Consider the following 26,817-nt stretch of genomic DNA (forward strand, 5'->3'; position numbering starts at 1 on the left):
GGCAGTCGGGGCTGTCGGGTTATTTCTGGGTGCGCTGATGCCGTTTTCCCGTGCGATGATAGATCAGCCTACATCCGAACGTTGAAATGTCGCTGGGTTTTGGGAGGCGAGGTGTGTTTGGAGGACAACTGTTGAGTAAAACCTTCGGAAGAAGCCCGAGTTCAGCGCATGAACGCCACTTCTGACGCGTCTTCCCCTGACAGCTGGTGTCACCGCTCACAATCCATCTGTGCCTCCTTAAACCCATTCTGATCATTTTCAAAGCCATTAACACCTAAATACATAAGCGTGGCGGCGTCTGATCAGTATGTATGAACACACCGTGGCATTTCTGTCTGACATTTATATGACATTTAGTCCTAAACGAAGGCCCGATAAGCAGCCTGTTTGATAATCCATCGGGTTTGAGTTCTCCCCCCGCCGCCTCTGGATGGTGCCGGCTCGGTTTTCGTGCGTTCAAACCTTTCGGTTCAAGTAGGCCACTTTGTGTCTGGGTCTACGAGTGTGGGCTGGAAATCCCGCGGTTGCCTTGGCGACCCTGGCACTCGTGCCAGCAGTTCGCCGCGCGGCAGATGAATTATGCAGCGCCGCCACGGTCGGCAGGATTTCCCCCGGAGGCCCGGGATCACGTTCCGGCGGGTCACCTGTGCCCACGGTGTCGGTCGCTCCCAGCTGATCCGTCAGCGAGTATGTTACCTGACAGCCTGATCCCCTCCAGCACCCACACCCCCACCACACCAGAGTCCGGTTACACTCGCCGGGCTCCTGGTTGCTCACAATTCATCAATAGAAAGTTAATGATGTTGCCAGGTGTGCGTCAGTGGTCCTGGGGCTGCCTTCACTTGTAAAAGGACGCAGTAAACAACCGGATGTGCCGTGAGAAGCGCGAACAAGCGCTTGTTCACGCTCTCCCGACCCATCTCCGTAGCCAGGATGTCCACGGAATGTCGCGTCTTTAAAATGATCCCAGCGCCGGTGACGGGAAAGTAAACGTTCTTTTACCAGAATGAAGAAACGTTGTAGAGCAGAAGGAGCCTGATTAGCAACATCTAGTTCGGGGAGTGTGAAGAATGCAGACGTGGCGTGTCACGTGACCTCGACCACGCGCTGCACGCTAAAGGGAAGCCGCGCTGCCGTCAGCTGATTGGTCACAAATGCCAAGCGGCAGCCACCGAATGCTGCCATGCCAACCGGGTTTCCTGCGGTACGTCTCAGGGTCGGTCTTTCAATAGCCCCCATTGGCTGTTTTGCCCCCCGGCTGCTCAGGTACTGAGCTGGCACGGGGTCGTCTGAGGACAGGAACCGTCCTCGGTCCCGCTGACGCGTGCTCGCCGCGTCTACCTGAAGTGACTTTGTTCGGGCTCATTCTGAGGTCCAATTATCCTTTCCAGAGGCAAATAAAAAGCTGCCGTGCCCGTTTCTGCATGAGTGAAAAATGTGAAAGGAATGGACTTCAAAGTGGAGGGAAATGAAGTGTGGAGAACCTAAAAATAGGCCCTGATGCATTTTAGCTCTTCTCGAATTCATCAGAACATAATGGTGGATGTCTGGCTTTTCAAATCAGCCGCTCTTTGTTGGACTCTCATTAAATGTCTCCCCTCCCGCCGGACGCCCATTTTGAACAGCAGCAACATTAACTGGTTTGATTGAGCTGAATTATAGGTTTGATTTCAGATAAATGCACAAATAGAGGAAGCAGCGTGAGGCTGCACTCATTACCGGTTTACTTTAATCCAGGAGACGTCCTAAACTAATCGGTTAACATTTTGAAATCAGGATTTCAACACAAAGACTCAACAAACAAGCTGAAAAGACTTTTGTGCTGTGTGTGTGTGTGTGTGTGTGTGTGTGAGAGAGAGAGAGAGACAGTGCCATTGGAGAATGCTGTATGTACTAATAAATGTCCCAAACCTGCCTCATTATCCTCATTAACATTCCATAAATCTTTTCTGTGCCTGTTATGACGCGATGCTCTTAACAAAATAACGATTGTGTCCTCGGTGCGTTCCTCTTCATCCATTTACCTCCAGCTCTGTTTCCAGTGAGGGATCTGGGAGAAAGGCTGCAGCGGAGCAGCGACACCAAGCACGGCTTCATCTTTTTCTGATGAAAATAACAAGAAGTGGGAATTAGAGCTGTGCTGAGCAGCATTTCTGCTTCCACGCTGCTGCGCTGTTCATTTGTAGAGGAAGGACAGGGAATCATTTCTGTCTGTTTCCATAAGGAGCCGCGCGTCTTACTTTGGCTGAATACCAGGCGCCATAAATCACAGAGAGAAAGTGTGTCGAGGAGACGTTAGAAAAGGGGGGATAAAAGAGGAGAAGAGAGTAAAATGGGAATAAGCCCCAGGCTCTTGCAGCAAAAGTATAAAGGATATCATTTTAATCATTCTGAAAGTATGCAGGTGGCTTTTGGGGGTACGATTCAATACCTGCAGTCCGGATTTACTACAGCAGCATATCCGATTTCCTAATTCAAGATTTTATGTTGCTTCGAAAGGAAGTAATGACATGTGATACGCGTAATCTCTGATTTACGAGCTCCACGACTTCACCTCAGTGATCTAATGTTTTTATTCCCGTTCATGTGCTTGAACCTCAACCTTCAGGTTGGGTATCTTTATTCTGCGAGAGCAACTGCAGCAACATCTTTGTCTTTTTGAAGTTTGTGTCCCTCAGTCACACAGAGACACTCTAACTAACCTCTGTGAGAGGACCTGGAGGTTCTTGCGGTCCATTTGATGTTGGACTCCAGAGGCAGGACCTCCAGGAGATCCTGAAGAGGATGCAGAAGTTGCTCCATTTTATTATAATCAATGACCAGCCACGTTTCTCATGAAACAGGAAGTCACAGCCTCACTGAGTGTGTGGTGGTGCTGCTGCAGCCACACAATGGGTTCTGCAGAACACACCTCTCTGAGTCTGCGCTCCAGAGACTGGACCAGCAGAACTCTTCTCTTATTACCGCCTGATGAGCACTTAAACACATGAGCTTCACCTCTGCGAGCTACTTCAGGTACCAGAGGTCCCAGTGCAGCTCTGTGTAGCCTCGCACACCAAACTAGCAGTAGTATTAGCAGCAGCAGCAGTAGCAGCAGCAACAGTAGCAGCAGCAGCAGTAGAAGTAGCAGCTGCAGCAGCAGCAGCAGCAGTAGTAGCAGCAGCAGTAGTAGCAGTAGCAGCAGCAACAGTAGCAGCAGCAGCAGTAGCAGCAGCAGCAACAGTAGCAGCAACAGTAGTAGCAGCAGCAGTAGAAGTAGCAACAGTAGTAGCAGCAGCAGTAGTAGCAGTAGCAGCAGCAACAGTAGTAGCAGCAGCAGCAGTAGCAGCAGCAGCAGCAACAGTAGTAGCAGCAGCAGCAGTAGCAGCAGCAGTAGTAGTAGCAGCAGCAGTAGTAGTAGCAGCAGCAGTAGTAGCAGTAGCAGCAGCAGTAGTAGCAGTAGCAGCAGCAGCAGCAGTAGTAGTAGCAGCAGCAGTAGAAGTAGCAGCAGCAGTAGTAGTAGTAGCAGCAGCAACAGTAGTAGCAGCAGCAGCAGTAGAAGTAGCAGCAGCAACAGTAGCAGCAGCAGCAGTAGAAGTAGCAGCAGCAGTAGTAGCAGCAGCAGCAGCAACAGTAGCAGCAGCAACAGTAGCAGCAGCAGCAACAGTAGCAGCTACAGCAGCAGTAGCAGCAGCTACAGTAGTAGTAGCAGCAGCAGCAACAGTAGCAGCAGCAACAGTAGCAGCAGCAGCAGCAGTAGCAGCAGCAGTAGTAGCAACAGTAGCAACAGTAGTAGTAGTAGCAGCAGCAACAGTAGCAGCAGCAGCAGTAGCAGCTACAGCAGCAGTAGCAGCAGCTACAGTAGTAGTAGCAGCAGCAGCAACAGTAGCAGCAGCAACAGTAGCAGCCACAGCAGCAGCAGCAGTAGTAGCAGCAGTAGTAGCAACAGTAGCAACAGTAGTAGTAGTAGCAGCAGCAGCAGCAGTAGCAACAGTAGTAGCAGCAGCAACAGTAGCAGCCACAGCAGCAGCAGCAGTAGTAGCAGCAGTAGTAGCAACAGTAGCAACAGTAGTAGTAGTAGCAGCAGCAGCAGCAGTAGCAACAGTAGTAGCAGCAGCAGCAGTAGCAGCAGTAGCAGCAGCAGCTGTGTGTGTGTGTGTGTGCGTGTGTGTGTGTGTGTGTGTGTGTGTGTGTGTGTGTGTGCGTGGACGTAGAGGCATCATGAGGATCATCTCATGACTTCCTGAAGGCTGAGCTCTTTGTGTGTCCCAGGGTTTAGCAGCTAAACTTTAGCTCGTGTGCCAGTGAAGCCTCTGCTGTATGAACAGTATGAACCTGTGTGTTTGTGGGCCAGTTCCACTTCCTGACACTGTTTCCAATGGAAATCTCAGCCGTCAACCTCTTTCCCAGAAATGTAAAAAGAGTTTAAAAACCAGACTCGCATCAATCACCGAGTGGAGGGGAGCTGCAGGACGGGAGCTCGGAAAAAAGGGAAGCGGCGGGAAAGTCCCTGAATCCATCCTGAAAATTTCCTAAAGTTAAAGCAGTCATCTTTAGAGGGGAGGCTGACAGGGTCAGGATGACAGTCATGGCTCCGGCCACTAGGGGTCCATGTCAGTGTGCCGGCTTTGCTGCGTCCTTATAAAATACAACATATTTGCAGTCGTTCTCCGTCCGCGGTTAAATGTTGCTTTGCCCATTCCCCCTGTTGGTCTCTCCTCCCTCCGCTCGGAATCTGTGCCGACCTCATTTCTTTGTGCTTCTGGTTCCATTTTCGTCCTGGTTAACTGACGTCTCCTTCTCAGAGTGAGCAGCAGGCCCTCGCTTTAACCCAAGCAGCCTGTCAACGTCGACTATGAGACTAATCTGCACATTTCACAACAAAGTGATGAATCGAAACGCTTCGAGACCGACCTTCTGCCTTTGTTTGCACCCTTCAAACGCCGCTCTTATTCCTAATGCCTTAATTGCTGCACGTGCTCGGTGATTCTGCTCCAGATTCGCTGCATTATTTGACCGTAAAAGCTGGAAATAAAATCAAGCCTCTTCAAACCCCCAAACTCCTCAAATCCCCAAAGCCTCTTCAGCTAAAAGCCCAGTCGATTCCCTTCCTTCCTCTTTGTGAGCCATGATTCCTTCTGGCAGGTTCAGGACACACAAAGCTCCATTACACCCATGCGTATATGTAACAAGGCCAATGATGTGATGAAAGATGACATTCTGCACTCATATAGAGTTTCTCTCTCTCTCCCCACACCCTCTTGTTCAGGTTGGAATTATTTCCTTAGTATCTCATCTAATGTTGACATTTCAGACTTTCCTTCGGGTTTTCATGAAAGAAGGGTGGGTGGACCTCCGCTGCCCTTTGAGAAGGCATTTAAGTGGGCTGATCTAAGAGCCTACAAACAGCTTTGTTGTTTCTGTAAACAGAGGCTCAGTGATAAATCTGCCCACAATTGTTTCATTGCATTTGGACGCAACAGAAGTCGGGAAATTGGGACAGTGTGAGATGTTTGAGTTCCTACATGTGGCTTTGGCTGGCGAAACGAAGGAGTGGGAGATGGTGACGTTAATCCTGCGAGATCGCCCCTGCGTGTGGCAAATAAACACCAGCCGATCCTTTCAGTCACTGGGGATGGGGGGGTTGGTGGGTTAGGAGGTCAGAGGGACACGGGAGGGAATGAAGTAGTCGGTCTGTTCATTAAAACACTTCATCTGCTGTCCGCTGACGTGATTTAAAGGCAGTCCTGACTCTTCGCTGGATTAGCTTCTGCTTTTATGATTAAGTGGAGGAATGTGCGAGAAGAATGCAGCTAAATTAATGGTCTCTCTCAGGCTGAGCTGCAGCTCACACACACACACACACACACACACACACACACACACACACACACACACACACACACACACACACACGCGTTTGCTTTTCCCTCTTTTTTAATCCCCTTCCCAGCCATAAATAGACCCCACGCCAGACACGGAGGTCATTTGAGGACATTGAGCCTGTGATTAAAGACACTCCTGATCCGATGGACGTAACGTCGCCACGACCGTGTTGATGTAAGAAACTCTGCAGAGGTGTTAGGATGAGGTCAGGATCTGTTACTCTACGCTCCCCTCCCCAGCAGCGATGCTGCTGTGATGATTTGTGTTCAGTTTCTGTTGCCATCAGCCATATTTGCCACTGTAACTATTCTACCCTGCCTAAACTTCACACAGGAGCTCGTAGCCGTGGTAACCATGGCGCTGTTCTGGCACAGGTGCTCGCTCAGTAACATCGAGCACCGACTCTTGAATTAAGAAGCTGTGCTACTGGGAGGAAAAGTGTCATGCACAGCTCCTTTTGTGTCTTTACAGAACGTTTGTGGGACGGTATTTCCCATCCTGATGGTGTGTGTTTACGTCTCACCGTTGACTCTGTGTGTGTTTCCTGTCCACAGGCATGGCTGCAGCAGTACGGTTACCTGCCTTCCGTAGACCCCAGAATGTCAGTGCTGCGCTCGGCTCGAGTCATGCAGTCCGCTATCGCTGCCATGCAGCGCCGCTACGGCCTCAATGTCACGGGGACGCTGGACAGCAACACTATAGAGTGAGTCATGTGCATTTCCACCGCTTTGAAGACGCCGCGCGCGAACCGCTGCGTTCATCGCCAGGAACGTTAGAACATAAACTGTCTTTCAGAGGGATTTCTCATCATGGATTTATTTCTGAACTCCCCTGATTAAATAAGAGCCTGAAGAATGTTTGGCGCGGTCACATTTGCTTTTTTCATCACCCCGGTCTGTATTTCCAAGGCAGCCTGTCAGATCAAAGGGGGCACATTTGAAAATGATCTAAAGGGCATTTTACAAAGAGAAGACCTCCACTCTCAGATTAAAGACTGGGAAATGTCAAAGTATTAATATTAAGCAGAAGAGCTAAAAGTGTTCTCGCCTGCTCAGGCTGACCTTCAGCAGCTGAGCAGTGGAGCATTTAGATGTTTCTAAACTGAAAGTGAAGTTCAGGTAATTATTTCTGCCTCGGTTGTCATGGGTGTCATGCGCCTCCCGATCTGAAAACACAAGCGGCATCGTTACACGTGTGCTACAAGTGCAAACTGGTGCAGTGGCGCTCCGATTTAGCCCTTTTTTTCCCGCTGTCCGAACCACACGTGCTTGTAAACGCTCACTGACCTTCACGTGCACCAACACTGAAACACGCTGAATAGATGAAACTGACCGCCCAACTGCAACAGCAGTGCGAATGTCGACCAACAGCCGGACTGAAAGTGAGTAAAATGTGATCATCTGAACCTACGGCTGACTTTTCTCTCTCTCCATCTCTTTATTCTTGCTGCTCCGTGTTGCCGTAGCGATAACACGATAAGGTGAGAATTCTTCTGTTTGTAAAAAGTGAATTAAACTGTCGTGCTGGAGGGCTGGAGTGTGGCTCATTCATCCCAACATCCCTGAGTCACCAAACACATCAGCAGAAAAGTGTCTGCAGCGGCCAGAAAAGGAAACGCCGTTGACCTCGGCGTGAGTCCAGCAAACCAGAGCGGAGGGCCTCGGCGTTGACTCCTCCTCTGCTCTTCGCTGTAGGTGGATGAAGAAGCCCAGATGTGGAGTTCCTGACCAGATAGGAGGCGCCGCCAGATTCAGTGTCCGAAAACGCCGGTACGCTCTCACGGGACAAAGGTGGCACCATAAACACATCACGTACAGGTGGGTAGATGATCCAGCTCCACGTTATCTCCATAACCCACATGTCATGGCCAGAGAAGCCCCCCCCCCGTACACACACACACACACACACCAAATGAATCCAGAGTTAACACATTTCAGCAGTAGGTTGGATGAGCAGCAGCTGTGTCAAAGTCTCTTCTAGCTCAAATCCAAACAGTCCTACACGAAGTAGAAACCACACACGTGCACCACACGTGCACAAAGTAACTAATTCACAGGTCATTAATCAAGAGGGTGCTACATGAGACATAAATGCTGCGGTTATATAATGTCTCAGAGTTACTTTAGTTGGGTCAGTAGCCCAGATTCTGTCGTCTTTTATTTATGCTGGACTGATGGTTTCCACCACTCCATATTTCATGGGACACTTCTTTAGAGGTGCACTTGTTTTATTATCGCTCTGCCCCATGAATAAATACATAAGCAGCATGAGTGTAATCCTGTGTTCAGTGACCCGGTGCAGAAATAAGACAGTATATCAGGCTGGCTGAGGCATCGCGGTGTTTCTGCCCCTTTAATTGAAGCTGGGATTTAGTTTGGCATCGCCGATGCTTCTATCTGCCACGATTCAGATTTGAGAAAGTGGGCCGGCTCCACCCAAGGAGAAGGTAGGTGGGATTTCAGTGGGAGGAAAGTGAGGAGTGCAGGAGAAGCATCTGAGAGTGAGGAGATGAGGAAACCCCTGTGGAAAGCAGAAGGTGCTCTCAGATTAGGATTATGTAACAGGATGGGAGCAGCGTGTGTGTGTGTGTGTGTGTGTGTGTGTGAGGGAGAGAGACGTCTAAGCTGGCGTTCCTGCAGCTTTCTAACTCAAACTGATGCAATGGATGTGGGACATTTATCAGAGAAGACGTCTCTGTTCAGGATTTCTAATTCCTCACTGTTGTTCAAGAAGATGCCGTCAGAATTCTGAGAGAACAACACATTTTAATGAATCGGCAAAGGAAGCAGTTTGATCATGATAAAGTTCCTGATTTCACATTAGAATTCAAACCCAGGTGCTAGTAGTTGTGTTGGGGGGATTCTCAAATATCTCAAATATTTTATATCCATCATCTCCCTTATTGTATCACGGTTCCACCACTGTTGACCCCTTTCTGCTCACAGTCTGATTGTGCCTTGAGCTTTTTCGGGCCATTTTTATTTGTTCAGAATGTTCCTCACAATATAATAGCGCTAAAACAATTTAATTGCCATGGCTGTCGTTCACAAGTGATCTGAAAGGCCTAAAAATCAGCGTTGAGCGAACAATAGCAATGCTTTGTTGTCCCGGGTGCCTGCTGACGTCCATCCTGGCCTGCAGGGTTTGTCCTCTGGGGAAGCGCTAATCAGCTTCAGTGTCCCCACTGTTCACCTGCTTCCCCACCACCTCACAGCCTGACCTTTTCCCCACTTGTCACCTTGAACTCATCCCTTTCTTTGTCCTTTGTGTCCTGCTAGAAGTTGAACAGACTGACATGCAATCAGACGTGCGATAAAATGGCGTGCTGTGAATTCTCAACAATAAGAGAGCCCAAACCTTCAGGTGGCTCCGTCCAGCCTCTTAAAGCCTGCTGACGACTGCATTCGGGGGTGATTGAGTCTCCGTTTTAGCAGCTTTAGGCCTTTTCATTTAACACCCACTGATTGTTTTTGTTGGGCCTCAGCGCTCACATCTGCAGTGACAGGCTGGCGTCTTTAGCTGTCATCGCTCCTGCAGGCAGAGCTTTCGCTTCCAAACAATACATCACGGTTTTGTAATAACCTTTCAGTGTCTAGCAGAACTTGTGAGAGCGCGTAATTAAAGAAAACTCATCTTTGCTGAAGTGGAAATTAGCTGTCAGCAAGTCTTTAAGCGGGACGCAGCGTGTGGTGGGGCCACAGCAATTATGCCCCAAATGAACGGCGCATATCACTCTGTCGCCGCCCGGATTTCATCCGTAATCCGTGTTTTCCTTTTCACATTATTAAAATCCTCTGTGAAAATGGAATCTATCAAGAAAGGGATTAATCTGTTTTAAAATAGGTCCTGCAGCAGCCCATCCATCATTCAGGTCAAATTAGCAACAGCCTGAGAGGAACTCTGATAATATTTCTTCCTGCGGTCCAAAAAGAGACACTGAAGAAATTCAGAGCAATAAAAGAGAATCAAACGTTGTCAACTGTCTTTCAGGAGTGAGGAGCCAAATTCTAATGAAGCGTGACACTGGACTATTTTTAGAGGGAATAATTTGCAGGGAGCTTTTTCTGACTGCCTGCGCCAGGCTGGAGCTCTCAGCAGGCAGTGGGCTGTTGATAATCCTTAATTATAAAATCAGCTCCGGAGGCAGAAGTTGCCCCCATCCTCTCCACACCTGCAGCCGGGGGAAGCTGACAGGACAGGCTCAGATCTCTGCCAGCGTCGCATCTACCTGTCGGCCGGCGGGCAGGGCGAGCACGGCGGGCAGGGCGAGCACGGCAACGGCCCCGTCCAGGGAAGCAGCGAGAGATTGTGCTGGTTAATTGGCGGTTCCGGGTACCAAACTGACCGTCTTGTCATGTGGCCGACACAACAGATTCTCCCACATCCAGATTTCCCTCTGCAAGCACATCTTAACGCGCTGGTTTCTTTGCAGCATAAAGAACGTCACACCCAAAGTCGGTGCTGAAGAGACCCACGACGCCATACGGCGGGCTTTCGACGTGTGGCAGAATGTGACCCCCCTGCGGTTTGAGGCTGTGCCGTACAGCGAGCTGGAGCGGAGCAAAACCGACGTGGACATCACCATCATCTTCGCATCGGGCTTTCACGGCGACAGCTCTCCCTTTGATGGCGAGGGCGGCTTTCTGGCGCACGCCTACTTTCCAGGGCCGGGAATAGGAGGAGACACACACTTTGATTCAGATGAGCCGTGGACGCTGGGAAACCCCAACCATGACGGTAAGCATCTGTTAATATTCACCAGCGATGGCGGCTGATGGGAGCGCAGAGCCGAGCTGTTTCAGATGTTACACATGAAGTCGGCGTCTGATCCGCACACAGAACATCGTAGATCCTTTTGTCTTTCGGGATCAAACTGGGATCCAGCCCCACCTAAAACGTGTCAAATATGCTCTTCAGCAAATTGATGAACGCAAAGCTGAACATAAACGGTTCAGAACCGTTTTCGGGGCAGCGACAATTAAGCCGCTTTAATAGAATCCTGACTGTGGGAATATATATTTGCAAAAAAAAAAAAGCAATGAAAATATTCATTAGCTTCCCACTCGCCACCGACGTGTGATTATCTGAGGAGGCTGCGGGGTTTGAAGCGGCGAGCAGCTCTGAGCCGCGCGGCAGCAAAACACCACCATGAGTGTGAGGCTGCGCTGTGCACGGGAAAATGGGAGTGTGAAGAGCCCACAGCTCATGATAGAGCAGTTAAGCTGCCGCTCCGAACAAATTTGTTCCTCAAATACATTAGAACAGAAAAGAATAGAATATTTGATGTTATTATGCGTGGCGTCTGTAACCGTTGTGTTGATCGGCTCGGTAATGGAGCTGTCTTGGTGAGGTCATGGAAAACGGCTGCTTGACATCCCAGAAACGAGGGAAGCAACTGTGGATTCATCTGCTCTCATTAGAGCGTAGATATTGTCCGTGCTGCTGTCCTGTGCGTGCGATGTAATGCCTGCTGGATATGGTCCCCGGCATGTGTTGAATCTTTCACCGCGTCTCAGCAAACCTCGCAGCCGCTCGCTCGTATCTGTGCTGGCAGGCCATCCGATCTGGCTCCGCGGTGACCTTCAGCTCGTGCCCCCTGCTGGGTCGTTGCCCTCGGAGCTTTGCAGCTTGTCGGGCTGCGTGTAAGCCTTCAGCTGGGTCTTTTGTCTCAATAGTGTGAGTTGCATGTTGAACAGCTGTGTTGTCTTTCGGCGTTGCGGCGCGACAGGCGGCTCGCGTGTCTGCACGTGCGCGCGCGCTCGGTGAAAGCCAGCAGCCCGGCGACCTCTGAACTGGGGCTGCGCTCACTGCACACAAGGACAATTTTAGTGACGGGATTATAAATTTAAGGGCTCCTCCCCTTCGTCCGCGCTGGCTGTCGTGAGCTCGATGGTGAACATCTGACCTGTTACAGCAGATGACATCACGTGCTGGTGTCCCCTGTGTGGATGGACGCTGCATGTAAATGGTATTGCTACTAATTAAGATGTGCATTCACTTATACTCAGAATGCGCAATATTATTGCATGTATGAAGTGATGTTATATGAAATGCATTGTTTCTTAAACACAAGTGTAGCAGGTGAAGTAAGACCCCCACAGATGAGTGACGGACAGCGGCTCCAGCTCGTGAATGGCAACGTTGCCGGGTGTGTAGCGTTGTCTTAGATCTGTGGCTCCTTGATTGGGTCCTTGTTTATTTGACTGGTGATAACAGGAAATTAAAGGGAGATGCGCAGGAGTGTTGGGGTATTTACATTTCTGGGAGTGTACATCTGAGGCTGCAACATCAAAGTCCGTCTGAAGTCCCCAGTCCTCTGATTAAAAACACATGGAACGGCAAAGGAAAATAACTGGAAGGGATGGAGTTAACGTACCGCTGACTGGAAGGAAGAGTGTATAAAGAGAGAATGGGAGACTGTCTCTAGACAAATACCGGAGGTTGAAGAGCTCACAAGAGACAGACGCAGAGGGGGAGAGAGTGTAGTGAGAGAGAGAAAAACATTTGAAAAGAAGGAGAGACGAGTAGGAGCTGTTGAGCACTTTGAGTCCGAAATAGAATTGAGGAACTCGCTGCTGAAGACTGAATTTTAAGTAGGAGTGAAGAGGCTTTTAGCAGGCTTAGATAATATGCTGTGACAGGCTTTATTTCAAGCTTTTGAAGATGCCGAGCGGTCAAACTAACAGGGATCGCTCATGCAACCATTGAAGTAATGTAGGAATAATAACAAGCCCTTTGCTTTTGTGTCTCTTCTATTAAAGCCACACGTGTACACGCGCGATCCCGCAAATTCCTCGGGAGAAGCAGCTGCTGTCATTAAAAGCTCCGTCCCTCGGTATCAGGTTAGCATCCTGCTGCAACCCACACCTCTGTGGAAGCATCCCATAATGCATGCTCTCTGTTCAGCAGGAGTCCTGAGTGTTGGCACGCAGGTTTTGTTTTGAGCTGAGAATATCTCCAGCTCATCTCACTCCTCTAATCTCTCCTGCAAATATCAGGTCTTCTGTCCTCCGTGTCCACGTTGGACCTGCAGAGTAACAATAAAGTAGCATCTCGTGCATCTGTGCTGGTCATTTTACCCACACGTGTGCAGGTTTTCCATCTAAAACATGTTGTTGGTTCACTCTGATGGCTCCGCCTTCATCACCGTGGAGACGGGGCTCTGTCCACCCCACTGCCCCTGTCTGGATCTAACCAACCCACTCCCTCCCCAGGATGATTTCTTTCTCTTGGATGATGAAACGCTAAAGGATTAGCTGACGTCCGCGTGGAGATAAAGACCGACGGCCACGCGTTTTGGTCCTCACAGTCTCGGCCGTTTAGCCTGCATCAAGACTGCAGCCTTTGAGGTCACGGGATAACGTGAAAGTTACATCCGCTGGGGTTGTTTTTGTCTTACATTAGGTCAGGGAGACTGATCTGGCTCGAGGTTTCTTCCTGTTAAAGGCGAGGTTGGCTGTTGAAATGAAGATCCTTTAAAATGAATCCTCATTGGGGGGAAAAAAGCCAATATAATGCAGGAATCACCAACATCAAGACCTCGTTGGGGCCTCGTTGTTTTGTTTCTTGGGCTGCACTCGTTTCTTTAACTCATCCTAATTCATTACCCATAGGCAGCATCAGAAAGTATCATGAACAGCTCTGACATGAAACAGTGAGCTTTAGAAAGGACTCCAAAGCCTTTTAGAAGGATGCATGGAGACGGCGATCAGCTGATATCCCCACTGAGAGTACAGCATCCCCCAGGACAAAACAGAGATAAGTAGTCCTGGAGCCCCGGCTGCCCTACATCACTAGACTGCAGCTTTAGAGACTGATGGATGGATGAACAGCCAGGAGAGATCGATGGATGGGGGCATGGAGACATGCATGAGAGAATAAACTAAAAACATAATAGGTTGTGATGGGGGAAGGGCAGAGGTCTGTCAGAAAGGCCGTCGAGGACACGAAGAATAATAGGTTTGGATGAATCGTGCAGGAAGTGGAGGGATATGAACAGGAATAGGTGGGGAAATCTCTGGAGCTGAAGATTGAGATGATTAGATTCACTTTGTTGCCTGTGTGTGAGAGAGAGAGCAGAAACTCTGCCTCTGGGAGCTGGGGCCGCAGTTTTACTTGCAGGGTTTCTAAGGAGAACTAGAGTACAGACGGTTTACAGGGAGAATGGAGGCAGAGATGCTGGAGCGGGTAGACCGCAGGAGAGGCAACATGAAGAGGGGTTGAGGTGTGCAGGAGCATATGGTGTCCTTGCTGGGCTATTTTTAGGCCGCTCCTACTGGGTGACGAGGAGGAAGCAGTCGACTGGCGCTTCCACGCCGCTTTCTTCGGGTCCCCTCATGTCACTTTGGCATTGACCGTCTTCATTCATGTCAGTGGGTTTATGGGGACCGATGCCGGGTGCACCATGTCGACCCTTCGTTTTAGCTCACAGAGGGAGGGAGAACTCTGCACACCAATGAGCCTCCTGACACTTTGGAATAGCTCCTTTCCTCTGCAGCAACTTTTTTCATTAACCCAGAAAACGTCAGTAAGTTTCCAGCGAAATTACCCTGGAAAAAGATTGGACACCATTCTCTGCGTCCTCTCGCCTCAGTCTTTGTTCCCCGTCCCCCCCAAATCTGATGCCTTCTCTCTACCTCAAATGGACAGAATCTGTAGCATCTTTCCTTCCACAACAGGAAGTGTTTATGTCACTGGAAGCAAACATCTGGGAGCGTCCTGAGGAACCGGAGCGATGCTGGTTTAGAAGCCTTTTAGAGGGGGTTCAGGCTGAAAACACACACATTTGTGTGACTGTCTTTGTGGGGTCTTTATGCTGACCTGGGAAAAACTCTGCTCGACCCTAACCAACAATTCTTCAAACCAAGAGTCTGCACGCTGAACTTTAATGATTAAGAGGTGATTGGACCCCACGGCGTTGGTAAAATCACTTTCAGGTCCTTAAAAAGCAGAAAAACACACGTGCCTGAGCTCTCCCTCATTTACTGTTAGAGAATATCCATGAAACCTGTTTTAACCTCGGCTCGGTGTAGGTTTACAGGGTCTGAAGGGTGAGAAGGCAGCACATTCTCATGCTGCATGCATCTTTTCCCAATGAAAAACTGCATTTCTCCTCTGCAGGCTGTATTTCTCTCCCAGATACCACATCTGGCCCACAGCACAATTATGTCGGGAACCACAAAGACAATATCATATTTCAATCTTAGGCAGCTTTCTGGTGTATAGCATGCACTCAGATGTTATAACAAAGCCCAGAACACTTTGAAACAGCTGGAGTGCCAATTAAACTCTGCAGGCAGAACTCCCCTTCTCTGCTCTTTTGACACACTTAGCAAAGGTCAGCCCTCGTGTCGTCATTCGTCATTAATTTTAATGTTACTCTCAAATGCAAAATGGACTGTGAAAACAGGACCTTTCTAGATAGGTAGAGTGTGTGTGTGTGTGTGTGTGTGTGTGTGTGTGTGTGTGTGTGTGTGTGTGTGTGTGTTTCATAACTGAACTGTTGCCCATAGTTATTTATTTTTTCACTGGAACTTCATCTGAACCATGAAATCCATGTTAATTAATGTTCTGAGAGGGATGAAAAATACATGCGGGTCATGTTTTCACCCATTAATTAGTTTCACTCTGCACTTTGCAGAGAGTGGAACTTGCACGCGGGGAGCAACCAGGTCGCCGGTCGTTAAAGATGACTGTCAATACTCACATTCATACCCAAGCAGATTTATTTTCTGTAGTTCCATAATCATTTTCCCCTGATTTAGCAGCGTAAACGATTTAGCACGTTTACATTTAGTGATTACACTGGCTAATAATCACCCACATATGGATTGTTTGGAGGGCCGGATAGGCTGTAAACGTTGAAGTTTGATAATAATAAATCAAACGTTGGCTTTGCGTTGGACTTTGCATCGAGGATTTCAGTCTGTTTTCGTATTTTCACCTAAAAACTCAACTCCAGAGACGGAACGCGGAGCAATCACTATTTGTTTCTGCTCGGCAGGCTGCCACTAGAAATAGATGGCCGCCTACTGTCGACAACATTAACTTCCACGTGGGCGGTTGTGCTGTTTTCCACCCCCTCACAAGCACAGGCACACACACGTTCAGAAATGCGCACACACACACACGCACACACTTGCACAAATCATGCACCTGGGGAGATTTGCCCTCCCACTAGTCAGTCAGATGCTCTCATAACATCATACCCATAATCCTCAGCAAACAAAACATGTCAACAGCCCTGCCGGCAGCGTGCATCCCTGAATGAACACTCATATCATTTGAGTCTTCACTGATGTGTGATATGTGCTATTTTTTTTCTTTAAACAGCAGTATATTTATTCTGTGTAGCTGCTCTACGGGAACCGAGCGGCACACGTGCTAAAAAAGGATCTGGGTTAGCGTCACCGAGGGTTCAGGGTCCCTCTGTCACGATCTTTAAATTAGGGTTGTGCGCTCAAGCCTAAGAATTCAATGTGGTTTTTATCGTTCGGTTTGGATTTTCATTTGAAAAGGGCTGTTTGATTCTGTTCAGTCATGCAGAAATATATCACAGGAGGCGCAGACCTCATGTTGGTTTAATCATGACAACCGTGTGCTTCTGTTTAGAGAAGAAGGTCTGAATTAAAGGTGGGCTGGAGCGACCCAAGCTCCACATTCCTGATGTCCCCCAGCAAGGCTGCTACACTGTGCACGACTCGCATCTGTAGTTCTGAAAATAAGATTTGGAAGTAATGACAAAATGGGGTGGAAGGTGGTTCGGAGGTCTGCACACCATTCAGTCAAATGGTTTCTGGGTTTGGGACGTGTTGTTAAGAGCCCCGGTGCTGCTGATTTGGGGAGCAGCAGAACATTTGCTCCCTGCTTCACATCTCAGATGGTCTTGGGTGAGAGTTTGGTCCTGACTTCCTGTCTAATCTGCAGCTTTCGCTGACGTATCGATCCCTGCTGATGTATCGGCGCACTCAAACGGATCAGGAATCAATGTTTACATGCAGGATCTACTTGTAACCATTGATTAAGACAATACATCAGCCAATGAAATGCTGCCGTCAGATTTCGCTGCTGAAAGTGTTCTTTGTGTTTGGCGTTTGGCGTTTTGAAAGGCGAGAATGCTACTATTGTACTTTGGCTGCTTTGCTCACAATGGTTACTGTGTCAAGTCAGGCATACAACTGTGGTTTGACAGCCAGCAGAGCCGTGTGAGCCCAAGGCCCTCTGAGCCAGGCACTGAATCAGTGGGCTGAGATCGTCTGGCAGCCCGTCAACGCAGCCCAACGCCGAGCTCGCGGACGGCTGCTCGCATTGACCCGCTCGCTGATGTCTCTGTCTGTGGACGCTCCTGCGGGTCGAGGCTGTTCTGACGACCGATGACAAAGGGACGCATCGGAACAACGGACAGCGCCGGTGTCTTGAAAGGTGGAAAAAAGGAAAAAGTGGAGGCAACCAGCTGCCAGAAAGGTTCATTTAAAATTAATTTGTGGATTTTCCCGCCCGTTGCAGCTAACGCACGGTCTATATTTAACTTCTAGAGGCACTTTGCTCCTCGACGGTCCAGGAGGTGCATCGGCCACGTGGCGAGTTGTGGCTGCGGAACAGTGGGAGAGGTTTGAGGTCATCGGGGACAAAGCGAGCGTTGATGCTGGCGGAGACGGCGGTCTGATAACAGAGGCCACGCTGATGCTGTTCTCTGCAGAACGGCTGGAGGAGTGGGAGCCCGCCTGCCTCCTCTGGGCTTCTTTGACTGTAAAATTGGAGGAGTGGGGGTTATAATCGCTTTGTTAGCAAGACTGTGCAAATTCAGAACATCTATATTAGTGAGGACGCGGGGGCTGGCTGCGTTAGCCTCTCGACCGAGTTCGGAGGATTTTGTCTACATAATGGGAATAGAGGTGCCAACCGGTGGAACTCCTGGTTGGAGCAGATGTCAAAGGTCAAGTGACCTGAACGCTGGTGCTTAGATCCACAGTAGAGCAACAGAGGGGGGGGTTCTGTCCCCGGAGACCAGTGCTGACATCCTGAGCTACTGCGGCAATAGAGCGGTCTGGTATCTGATTTGTGCTCCAGTGTGTCTGGAGCTGGTTGTGTTTATGTGACATCCCCCCCCCCAAAAAAAACAAAAATCTGCAGATGTGAAGCAACATGTGCAAAGATAAATGATGGCAGAAGATTCCAGTAGAGATATCAGGCGTCTAATCATGACCCGTGTTTGCTTTACTGCAGCCCATGGGGAAAGACTTCTGATCGTAAATCTCTCCTCCGCCACCACTCTCACTCCATCTTCTCTTCTTTAGTTCACCGAGGCAGTTTACCCCCCCTCCCCAGCTACACGATCTTATTAGCTACAACCTTGACCCATCCTTCTGCTGTCTGCGACTGTGATCATCTCCAGGAAAAGGGGCCATTTCTGCTGGTTTATGCAGTCTAATGTTCTTCATCTCCAGTATTTTGTTGTTGTGGAAGCGTCCTCGCTTTGGTGCCAGTGACAGGATGGCTCTCTTACAAATGCCAAGGTTAAAAGTGCGGGTTGTATCATAAGCGCATCCACCTCTGCCCCCCCATCACTATAAAATCAGCTTTCTCCTGGGTTTACCTCACTTTCTTCTCTTCACCTGCTCCCACCGTCTCCCACTTTTCTCTTGCCTTCATCTTGCTGCCTCTTTAGTTTTCCTTGTCCTTGCTCAACCCGCCCTCTCTTTCCTTACTCTACCATCCCCTGTGTAGCTCCTCTATACCACACAGCTTATAATTAGCCTGGCAGAACAAACCTCCTCAGCTCTGTTTACAGCCCTGTGGCTAACAGGACGTCCCCGTCTGCCACAACAGGCTCTACAGAGTCGATGTGACAACAGCGACCCAAAAAGCAGAAGAAGACACGAGGGGTGACAATTCTGGGAGGGAGCGAGACGTAAACACCGGCGCAGAAACATGCGTTTTGATATTTCATCGGTTCATTCGCGCGGAAGTGACCAGGGACACAACATTTCAGGCACACGGCGCCGTTTTCACACAACTGACCCAACTTTTTGTGGCACAATTAAGCCAGAAAATGATATTCTCATGTGTAAAACAGTTTAATTGAGCACTTTGCTCATCTGCTCTCACAGCCATCAAAGGAAATTGCCTAAAGAGAGAGGTCCTCAGCTGCACAGAAGTGTGACCTCATTTCCTCAATCAGTGTTCCTCTCTCTCTCCTCTTTATCCCCCTCTCCTCGCTGCCTCTCTTTATTTGCTGTAAACTCTATCTCCAAACGCTTGTTCACTATCTCCAGCTCGCATAAATTTTCTCCCGGAGAATTTTGCACCGCGGCAGAGCCTCTTCAGCAAATCCTCAAATATTAATTTGTTCTGTGCTGTTACATCAGGCAGCATTAGCGCTGTTCTAGTCTAAGGACTGTTGCTAGGTTCCAGTTCGGAGCTGCGTTAGTCCTTGCAGTTCTCTGCATTGTTATCGTGTCTGCTGAGATGTGATCTGAATCCACATTTGTTTCTGCTGATGTCTTATTCATGTGACAGGTTTGCAGCAGATAAGTGCTTCATTTTAACAGGAGTTGCAATGAATAAGTGATGGTTTATTTTATTCCTGCGGAGCCTGTGTGTGATAAGAGAGAGGGATTAATTCTGAAGAGCTGAGGCAGCAGCGAGAGCACTGCCGGTTCAACCTTGGAGCCCACAAACTGGGATCTGGTGCACAACATTTGTCCACTTTTCTATTATTTATAGGGTTATTCCATTCTGTGATATAGTTGGAAAAGACTCTTGGCGTCCCACAGAAAGCTGCTGTCCTACGAGTAGATAGTCAGACTGGACCTGATCTCAGCAAGATGGTTAATGTGGATTCTTGGCGTCACATTAGTGAGGAGGAGGTTTGTGAGGAGATGGAGTGGTCTCAGAGGCAACTTGAAATCCAGATATCCAGATTTGATGCAGTGGGACCGCTTGAAAATGTCTTTAAGAGTCAAAACATGATCTTCTGCTCTGGAATTGTGTGTGTTTGACTTTCTGAGGACTGTGTCCCCTCAGCAGGACCCCATAATCCACGCAGTGTGTGAATGAGCAGTGAATTACTACATCTGTGAGACTCACATACATTTAAGTACATTTATATGAGACTCTATAAAGTGTGAAAGCTCAATTTCAGTTCAGCCAGAATTCATCTCCAATATTCTCCCTTTGTCTTTCTCTCTGTTTGAAGGTAACGATTTATTCTTGGTAGCGGTGCATGAACTTGGCCACGCGCTAGGCCTCGAGCACTCCAATGACCCCACGGCCATCATGGCTCCTTTCTACCAGTACATGGACACCGACAACTTCAAACTGCCCATGGACGACCTGCTGGGAATCCAGAAGATTTATGGTAAGTTTGACAAAGAGTCTGTCCATTTCAGGTCATGGTTCCGTGTTTGAACGCTTCCCGAAGAACCTGGTGATGTGTTATTGTAGTTTTCATATGGAGTCTTCAGCCTTCCTTTGAACACGTCATGGTCAGAGGATCAAAACTTACAGACAGGGGGACATCTGGGGAACAAGGCACCCACATAATCACACATAAAACCATGCGTGGAAGGCAACAGCGACAGCCTAGCTTTTATTTTCTGTCTGTCAGTCCGTCTGTCATGCAGGCTGCTCAGTGGTGAAGGGGACAACGTTATTAGTGAGCCTTTCTTGTGCAACGAGACCGACACGAGGAAGCTGAAGAAACGTTAGACAGGCTGTAAAAACAGACCTGAAAAGAAGAATAATTGGCCAAAGGTGACGGATGTCAGATTGTAGCGACTGCGTTCGCCATCAGAAAATCTCCTTTTATCCTGTCATCATTATCTCCCAATACAACCAGTCATTCACCCTCGTCTTTTTAGACTCAAAGAATGTGTGAGGAGTGACGGCAGAGACGAATCCTCTGAAAGGCCGGCCGTCTGAACTCACACCGTCGGAATATCCACTGAAAAAAGAGGCCACCTCCGTCGCGCTGGCAGCACAGTAGATAATGAGGGAATGAAAGGTCGTTGAACATTTTCCATGAAGGTGGTGCGTTCACTTCTCTTCATTAATACAACGTAATTTGAGCGTTCATGTTGCCGCTGGAGCTTTTGGCTTGTTAGGAAGGAAACAGGTGGCTGTTTGGATGATTTAAGGCGTTCCTCTTTAACCGCACGCACGCACACACACACACACACACACACACACACACACACACACACAGAAGGACTGGTCATCTGCTTACATTGCCCAGACTCGTCCCTGTGGGAGTAACAGCTCCACTCTCTCCTCATCGCTCCCGTGTCTGACGCCCCTCAACTGCTGCGTCAGGAGTTGAAGGACAGGACGCGTGAGCCTCGCTCTCCATCTCCCGGCTCGCCCAGTGTGCTGGCGGCAGCCTGGGCCACAGATTCTATGCTAAAGCTACAATATTTATAACCTCAGTCAGTCAGTCAGTCAGTCAGTCAGTCAGTCAGTCAGTCAGTCAGTCAGTCAGTCAGTCAGCCAGTCAGTCAGTCAGGGGTGTTAAATGGTTTAGGATATTGGATCGTTCGGTATTTGAGCGTGTGTCTGTCTGTCCATCTGAGTCCAGGTCTTCTGACGGGGGTTATGTAACCGCTGCTCTCAGTCTGGGATCTATTTCAGGAACAGATCTTTCAGAGAGTGAATGGGATCACTGGGACAGACCACAGATCAGTACTGGGAGACATCATTTCTGGCAGGAAGTGCTCTGACAGGCAACCCGACCAGTGTTTCGGCTCACTTAAGAGCTTTGTGCGTCTGTTCGTCTGGCAGCTACACAAACTTTGGGACCTCGGTGTTTGATTAAATCTTTACTGATCCCACTGAACTCTGGTGTTTCACCTTCGTTTGTTGCTGGTTTCCACAGTTACGCACCCTGGTGAGCGGCTGATTTTAAAATGACACCGACCAGTTGTGTCAAACTCTGCCTGACATGTTGATTCCTGATGTACAAATATGAGAGTCTCACCATCATTATTTACCGTCTGGCTTTAGGACCTCCTGACAAGCTCCCCCAGCCTACCAAGCCTTTGCCGACAGTGCCCCCACCTCGCTCCCATCCGCCCTCAGACCCCCGCAAGCCAGATAGGCAGACGCGACCGCCCAGGCTGCCTCCGGGAGACAGACCGTCCCACCCCAACGCCAAGCCCAACATCTGCGACGGAGGGTTTAACACCCTCGCCATCCTGAGGAGGGAGATGTTTGTCTTCAAGGTAGGAAAGCATCCCTCGTGTGAAAACAATCCTGGGGATATTCGCACAATTTATTTTGAGAGGTTTTCTCAACGTCAGAGCTTCTGAGCCTGCACAGAAGGGATATTGTGCACAGAGCAACAGGGTTTGCCTTGCTCAATGGGAGCTAGGCAGGAGCACACACGTCCATTAATGGGTATTTAACCTCGGTCGAGCACATGACCACGGCAACATGTTGGAAGGGCTGAGAGCACAAAGATGCCCCGTGTTCTCGGCCCTGGAGGGGAAACATTCTACTGCTGCCTGTGATTGTGGCCGCGACTTACTGAGGATGTAAATAAATAGTGTGTTATCCACAATAGCTGTGTTATATATATGATAGAATCCATCTACACACTGGCAGACGGTCCGCAGGAGACGCTGGGGCCTAAATGAGGTTGTTCCCTGCTTCAAAAACACAAAGAAAGGCTGTTTAGTGAAAAGGGTCTTTAATAAAAGTGCACGTGAACTCGGCGGAACATGACCTGATGTTACGTGCACAGGGAGAACTTTGTTGCCTTTATTGTGGGAGCTTGTTTTTGTCTCCACGTGTACAGAAGTGTGTGAACAGATGGGTGGAGGTCAGTCATGTCAGCGGCGCACTCGACCGCATCCAACAGGATGTTCATCCCCTCTGGAGGTACATGGCCAGATCTGAAGAGGGTCGCTGACACTGACAGCCAGAGCAGATGCCAGGACAAGAGGGAAGTTGCAACGCCGTCATCTAGACGGGAACTGGACTCCACCACACGGGAGGCTCCAGCAGCCTTTTGCTGATATATCCAGTGAAGATAGGACAGACAGGGACCTCTGGAGAGCACGGCATGGCTGAGTGCTCGGTTCAGTGGCCATTAAGACTCACAAGTTTTCTCCAGACACGGCAGAGATGGTTGCTGAACTACTGAAGACCACACACAGGACCAGTGGGAGGATATTAGCCAGCAGGGAGTTGAAACACAGAGACACAAGAGTAGGATGGGATTGTGCAGGCGAGCTAGATCCAGCCCACCCTGACCATGACACACTTTAGTCGGATGCTACTCAGCAGGTCCTCAGTGACATTTAGACATCAGCTAAATTGTTGCCACAGTCTGCACAGTGTCTGTTGTGATTGTGTTGAGGGGAAATGATGATCTCAGTAAAATAAACATCCACCCCAGCGGAGGAGGGCGTCCTGTTCGGATGCTCCCCGCCCCTGTTTTACGTGCACACCCGGCCTACAGCTGCTAACAGGTCTGCTGGGACGCTGAGGATCATGGGATTCCTGGAAAACTCAGTTGCCATGGAGCCAAAAAAGGACAGTCATAGGCCATTTGTGTGAGTAGGAGGGAGGAAAGAAGGAAAAACATCATCTCACGTTTGGATCAGAGCCAGAAGGTGTGACAGGCCTCACGGTTCCGACAGAACTCAGGACATCCTGGACCACTTTTAGCTGCATCCGTCTGCACCTTTCAACTCCAGGAGGGCAGATGAGAGGATGACAGTGACAGACTGGAGTTATTGGCTGACTTTTTCATGGTTTTTGACAGTAAAATGAGTCAAAATCATCCAAATATGGATTGTGATTGGCCCAAACCAGACTCCGCAACCGTCTGTCTGTCTCTATAACATGAATATATATGAAGGAGATGACTTCCGTCCAATGGAACATCTATTTTTATAGGTAGACGTGGTCGTGTTCCTGTCGGTGTTCACCAGTGTGGGCTGATTCCAGCTCTGATCGTCCACAGAGGCGTTTCTGGAGTCCTGCTTCTTGGCGTTGGTCATTTTGCCTCATTAAAACGACCATGTTTGCAGGCGCTTCTGGTTCCACTTTTTATGAACTCTTAAAGAATGTGCTGTCAGCTGGGATGTACGTAAATGTACACGAGCTGGAGAACGTGTTTTTCCTCCCACCCACCTTCAGAGAAACGTCCCGGGCTGTGACATTGTTGTTTACCAAACTGACAGGACAGCAAGTGTCCTGGGGCTATAAAAAGGATTTGTGTTCCTTCTCCTTTCCTTCATCAGCTGAGAGTCCTTCCTTCCTCCCTCCCTTCCTTCCTTCCTTCCTTCCTTCCTCCCTTCCTTGATAAGACAGTAAGAGACTCAGAGAAGAGTTGAAGTAAAAACTTTCCAGTCTTTGAAAAGATCAAGATAAATGGTTAAATTTAAGCGTCGATGCTAAAGGCAACAGACGCACACGCTATGGATTCTCTGCTAAAGACAATAAATATTCCAGCCTAAGCACTCAGAGTGGGGAAGAACAGGCTTTTAATTTAAGCACTAAAAGTTTCTGTAATCTTTATGTTGTTAAGTTTTAGCCTCGGGAAATTCATCATTTATTGCTACAATTTTTCACAACAGCAGAAAATCCCCGGGATGATCGGGGCGCAGAGGTTTTAGGCCTCGGTCCCAGTCAAGAGTGAGGAGGATCGCAGCTGTTAAATGGTTGTAGATCAGCGTTTGAAGTGGGAACAGCTTCATCATGGATGCAGTCGGCAGACAGATGCTGGTAGAAGAGTTGAACTGATGTTGACACTATTTCATAGCCATCGTCATTCCTGGCAGTGGCTCCAGCCTGGTTCCATCCCATCAGGTATGGAAACACTTCAGGGTATAAGGCTGAATTTGAGCAGCCTGGAGCAGATTAAAAGAGTCCAGCGTTCAGGTCCTTTTATGAGCATCTGTCTCCTGGCAGGACCAGCTGATAGATGCAGCTCCTGACTCAACACTAATCCTCTAGAGTCCCCTACAAACACACACGGCGGCGGAGATGCCGGCTGACCCGGATACCCCGCAAGACGTCACCTGACGTCGGCTGACTTCTACAAACAAAACACACCTTTTCATTTATCAAGCACGCCCGTTCCCGGCTGTTTCCTTTTAGGGGAAAGCTTTAATGCCCCTCAGACGGCTGTTTGCTCCTTGAGTTGGGAGTTCATAAACGGGGGTCTGGGTGTTGCCGTTCTCTTCCAAACGCTTTCTTCCCACTAATGGTGCCTCTGGTACTGCTCAGGGGGGAGTTGAAACTGTGTTTGAGGGAGCAAATCTTCCCAGCTGATGAACTGCTGCTCCAGCTTCAGTTCTCACGGTGTTCCAGCTGAAGAGCATTGAGAACTTTTCCTCGGAATGGACCGGATTTCACAGTTTGAGGTGTCACTCGGCTGTGCAGAGGGAAACGCTGAAGAATCTTCATGTGAGGAGGTATCAGGGTGGGGGTGGGAGAGAGCAGGACTGAAAATAACGGATAGCTGGATTGGACGGAGAGCGGCGGCGAGGCTGTCTGATAGATGGGCTGTTTCTGTTTCTGTGACGGGGGTGGGCTGATGTTTAGTCCCCCCCCTCTGCCGACATGGCCGGGGCAGTGAGGTCAGACTTATTGGCCTGAGCGATGAGTTCAGGAGATACAATTGTCCATCCCCAGCCAAAGGGTGGGACATCCCTGGGGTTCCTGAGAGCTCTCACAGCTGCCCCACCCCCCAATCATCAAGGACACACCTTCCAGTTGGCAGCATCCCCCCACACCACCCTGAGGGAAATGAGAATGTCTCGGCCCAATGATGGTTTCCCCCACGTGCTCTTGAGTGTGTGCACGTGTGCTGATGGTTTCCTCTAAAGCTGCATGTGGGTCATCTGGGTCATCAAAGCGGGAGCTGCAGCTCGCCCGGTGTTCCTGAACGCAACCTGCATCAACGGCTGGGTAATGCCCCCGACTCCCAGAACCTTTTGGTTCTGTTGGCAGAAAACCTTTTGGCCCATTAGTGCAGCGGCTTCCTCGTTACCCTCTGAGGTGAATGAGTGCAGCACGGTCGTGCCCCAGACTCCCGCGCTCGTGCGCTCTGATGAAAAGGTTGCACATGAACGCCTGCATGCGTTATGAAAACGTCTGACACATTAATAAGAAGATCGGAGCGACGAGGGCTGCTAAGCTGGAGCCACGTGCACGTACGTCGGGGTAAAGGAGCTTCCAGCTTCACGTGTGTGTGGCGGGAGGACGAAAAGCAGCACACGAGAGTTCTGACCTGGTCTCTGTTACGTAACGGCGTCCTCTCTGTCCCACTTCCAGGACGACTGGTTCTGGAGGGTGAGAGATAACTCGGTCATGCCAGGATACCCGATGCTCATCAACGTTTTCTGGAGGGGGCTGCCGCACAAGATCGATGCCGTGTACGAGAACAGCGAGGGCAAGTTCGTCTTTTTCAAAGGTGAGCTGACAATCCTGCTAATTAGCCGTCCCTTCAGGGTTTGACTCTGTCCCGTCGTCTCGTTGTCCTTTTACCAGCTATACATGATGCATATGTTGACTTTCACGACAGCGAAACTGCCCTCATCCAATTTTCTCTGTGTGAGACGTGAATGGGCCTGAACTAGTAATAATAATGATAATAATAATAATGATAATGATTATAATAATAATGATAATAATGATAATGATAATCAGTTGTGAGATTCAATAGGCATGTTGGCCAACTTTCAATCTTAAACTGCACTTAATCATGTTGATGATTCAAATACTGCCTTTGATGTGTTTTTAAGAGCTTAATCTCTATTCAAAGGCGACGTGATTAAACGCGTTCGCTGAGATGGAACCTCGGGCCCAGTTTATAACGCCAAACAATTCCTGGAAATGCAAACTCTGGATCCCGGCTGTGCCACGAGCGCTGGGACTTTATCCTCCAGCCTGTATTTTGAGGGGTGTAACTCAGAGTTTAGAACTCCCAGACTGCTGTTTTCC

General features: G+C 49.2%; 1 protein-coding gene across 2 annotated transcripts in view; it reads left to right on the top strand.

The window, feature by feature from the left end:
* The window catches only part of LOC101070441 (matrix metalloproteinase-16-like), a 36,146-nt gene that overhangs the window by 3,650 nt on the left and 5,679 nt on the right, over positions 1–26,817 (top strand). The window contains exons 2-8 of one of the 2 annotated variants that reach the window (XM_029842834.1): positions 6,420–6,568; positions 7,331–7,345; positions 7,560–7,682; positions 10,298–10,602; positions 20,063–20,224; positions 21,865–22,082; positions 26,149–26,287. In XM_029842834.1, the coding sequence (XP_029698694.1) occupies positions 6,420–6,568; positions 7,331–7,345; positions 7,560–7,682; positions 10,298–10,602; positions 20,063–20,224; positions 21,865–22,082; positions 26,149–26,287 (1,111 nt within the window). The remainder of the gene's footprint in view (positions 1–6,419; positions 6,569–7,330; positions 7,346–7,559; positions 7,683–10,297; positions 10,603–20,062; positions 20,225–21,864; positions 22,083–26,148; positions 26,288–26,817) is intronic. The other variant, XM_003967803.3, reaches the window with a different exon arrangement.

This window comes from Takifugu rubripes, chromosome 10 (assembly GCF_901000725.2).
Source record: "Takifugu rubripes chromosome 10, fTakRub1.2, whole genome shotgun sequence".
NCBI lineage: Eukaryota > Metazoa > Chordata > Actinopteri > Tetraodontiformes > Tetraodontidae > Takifugu > Takifugu rubripes.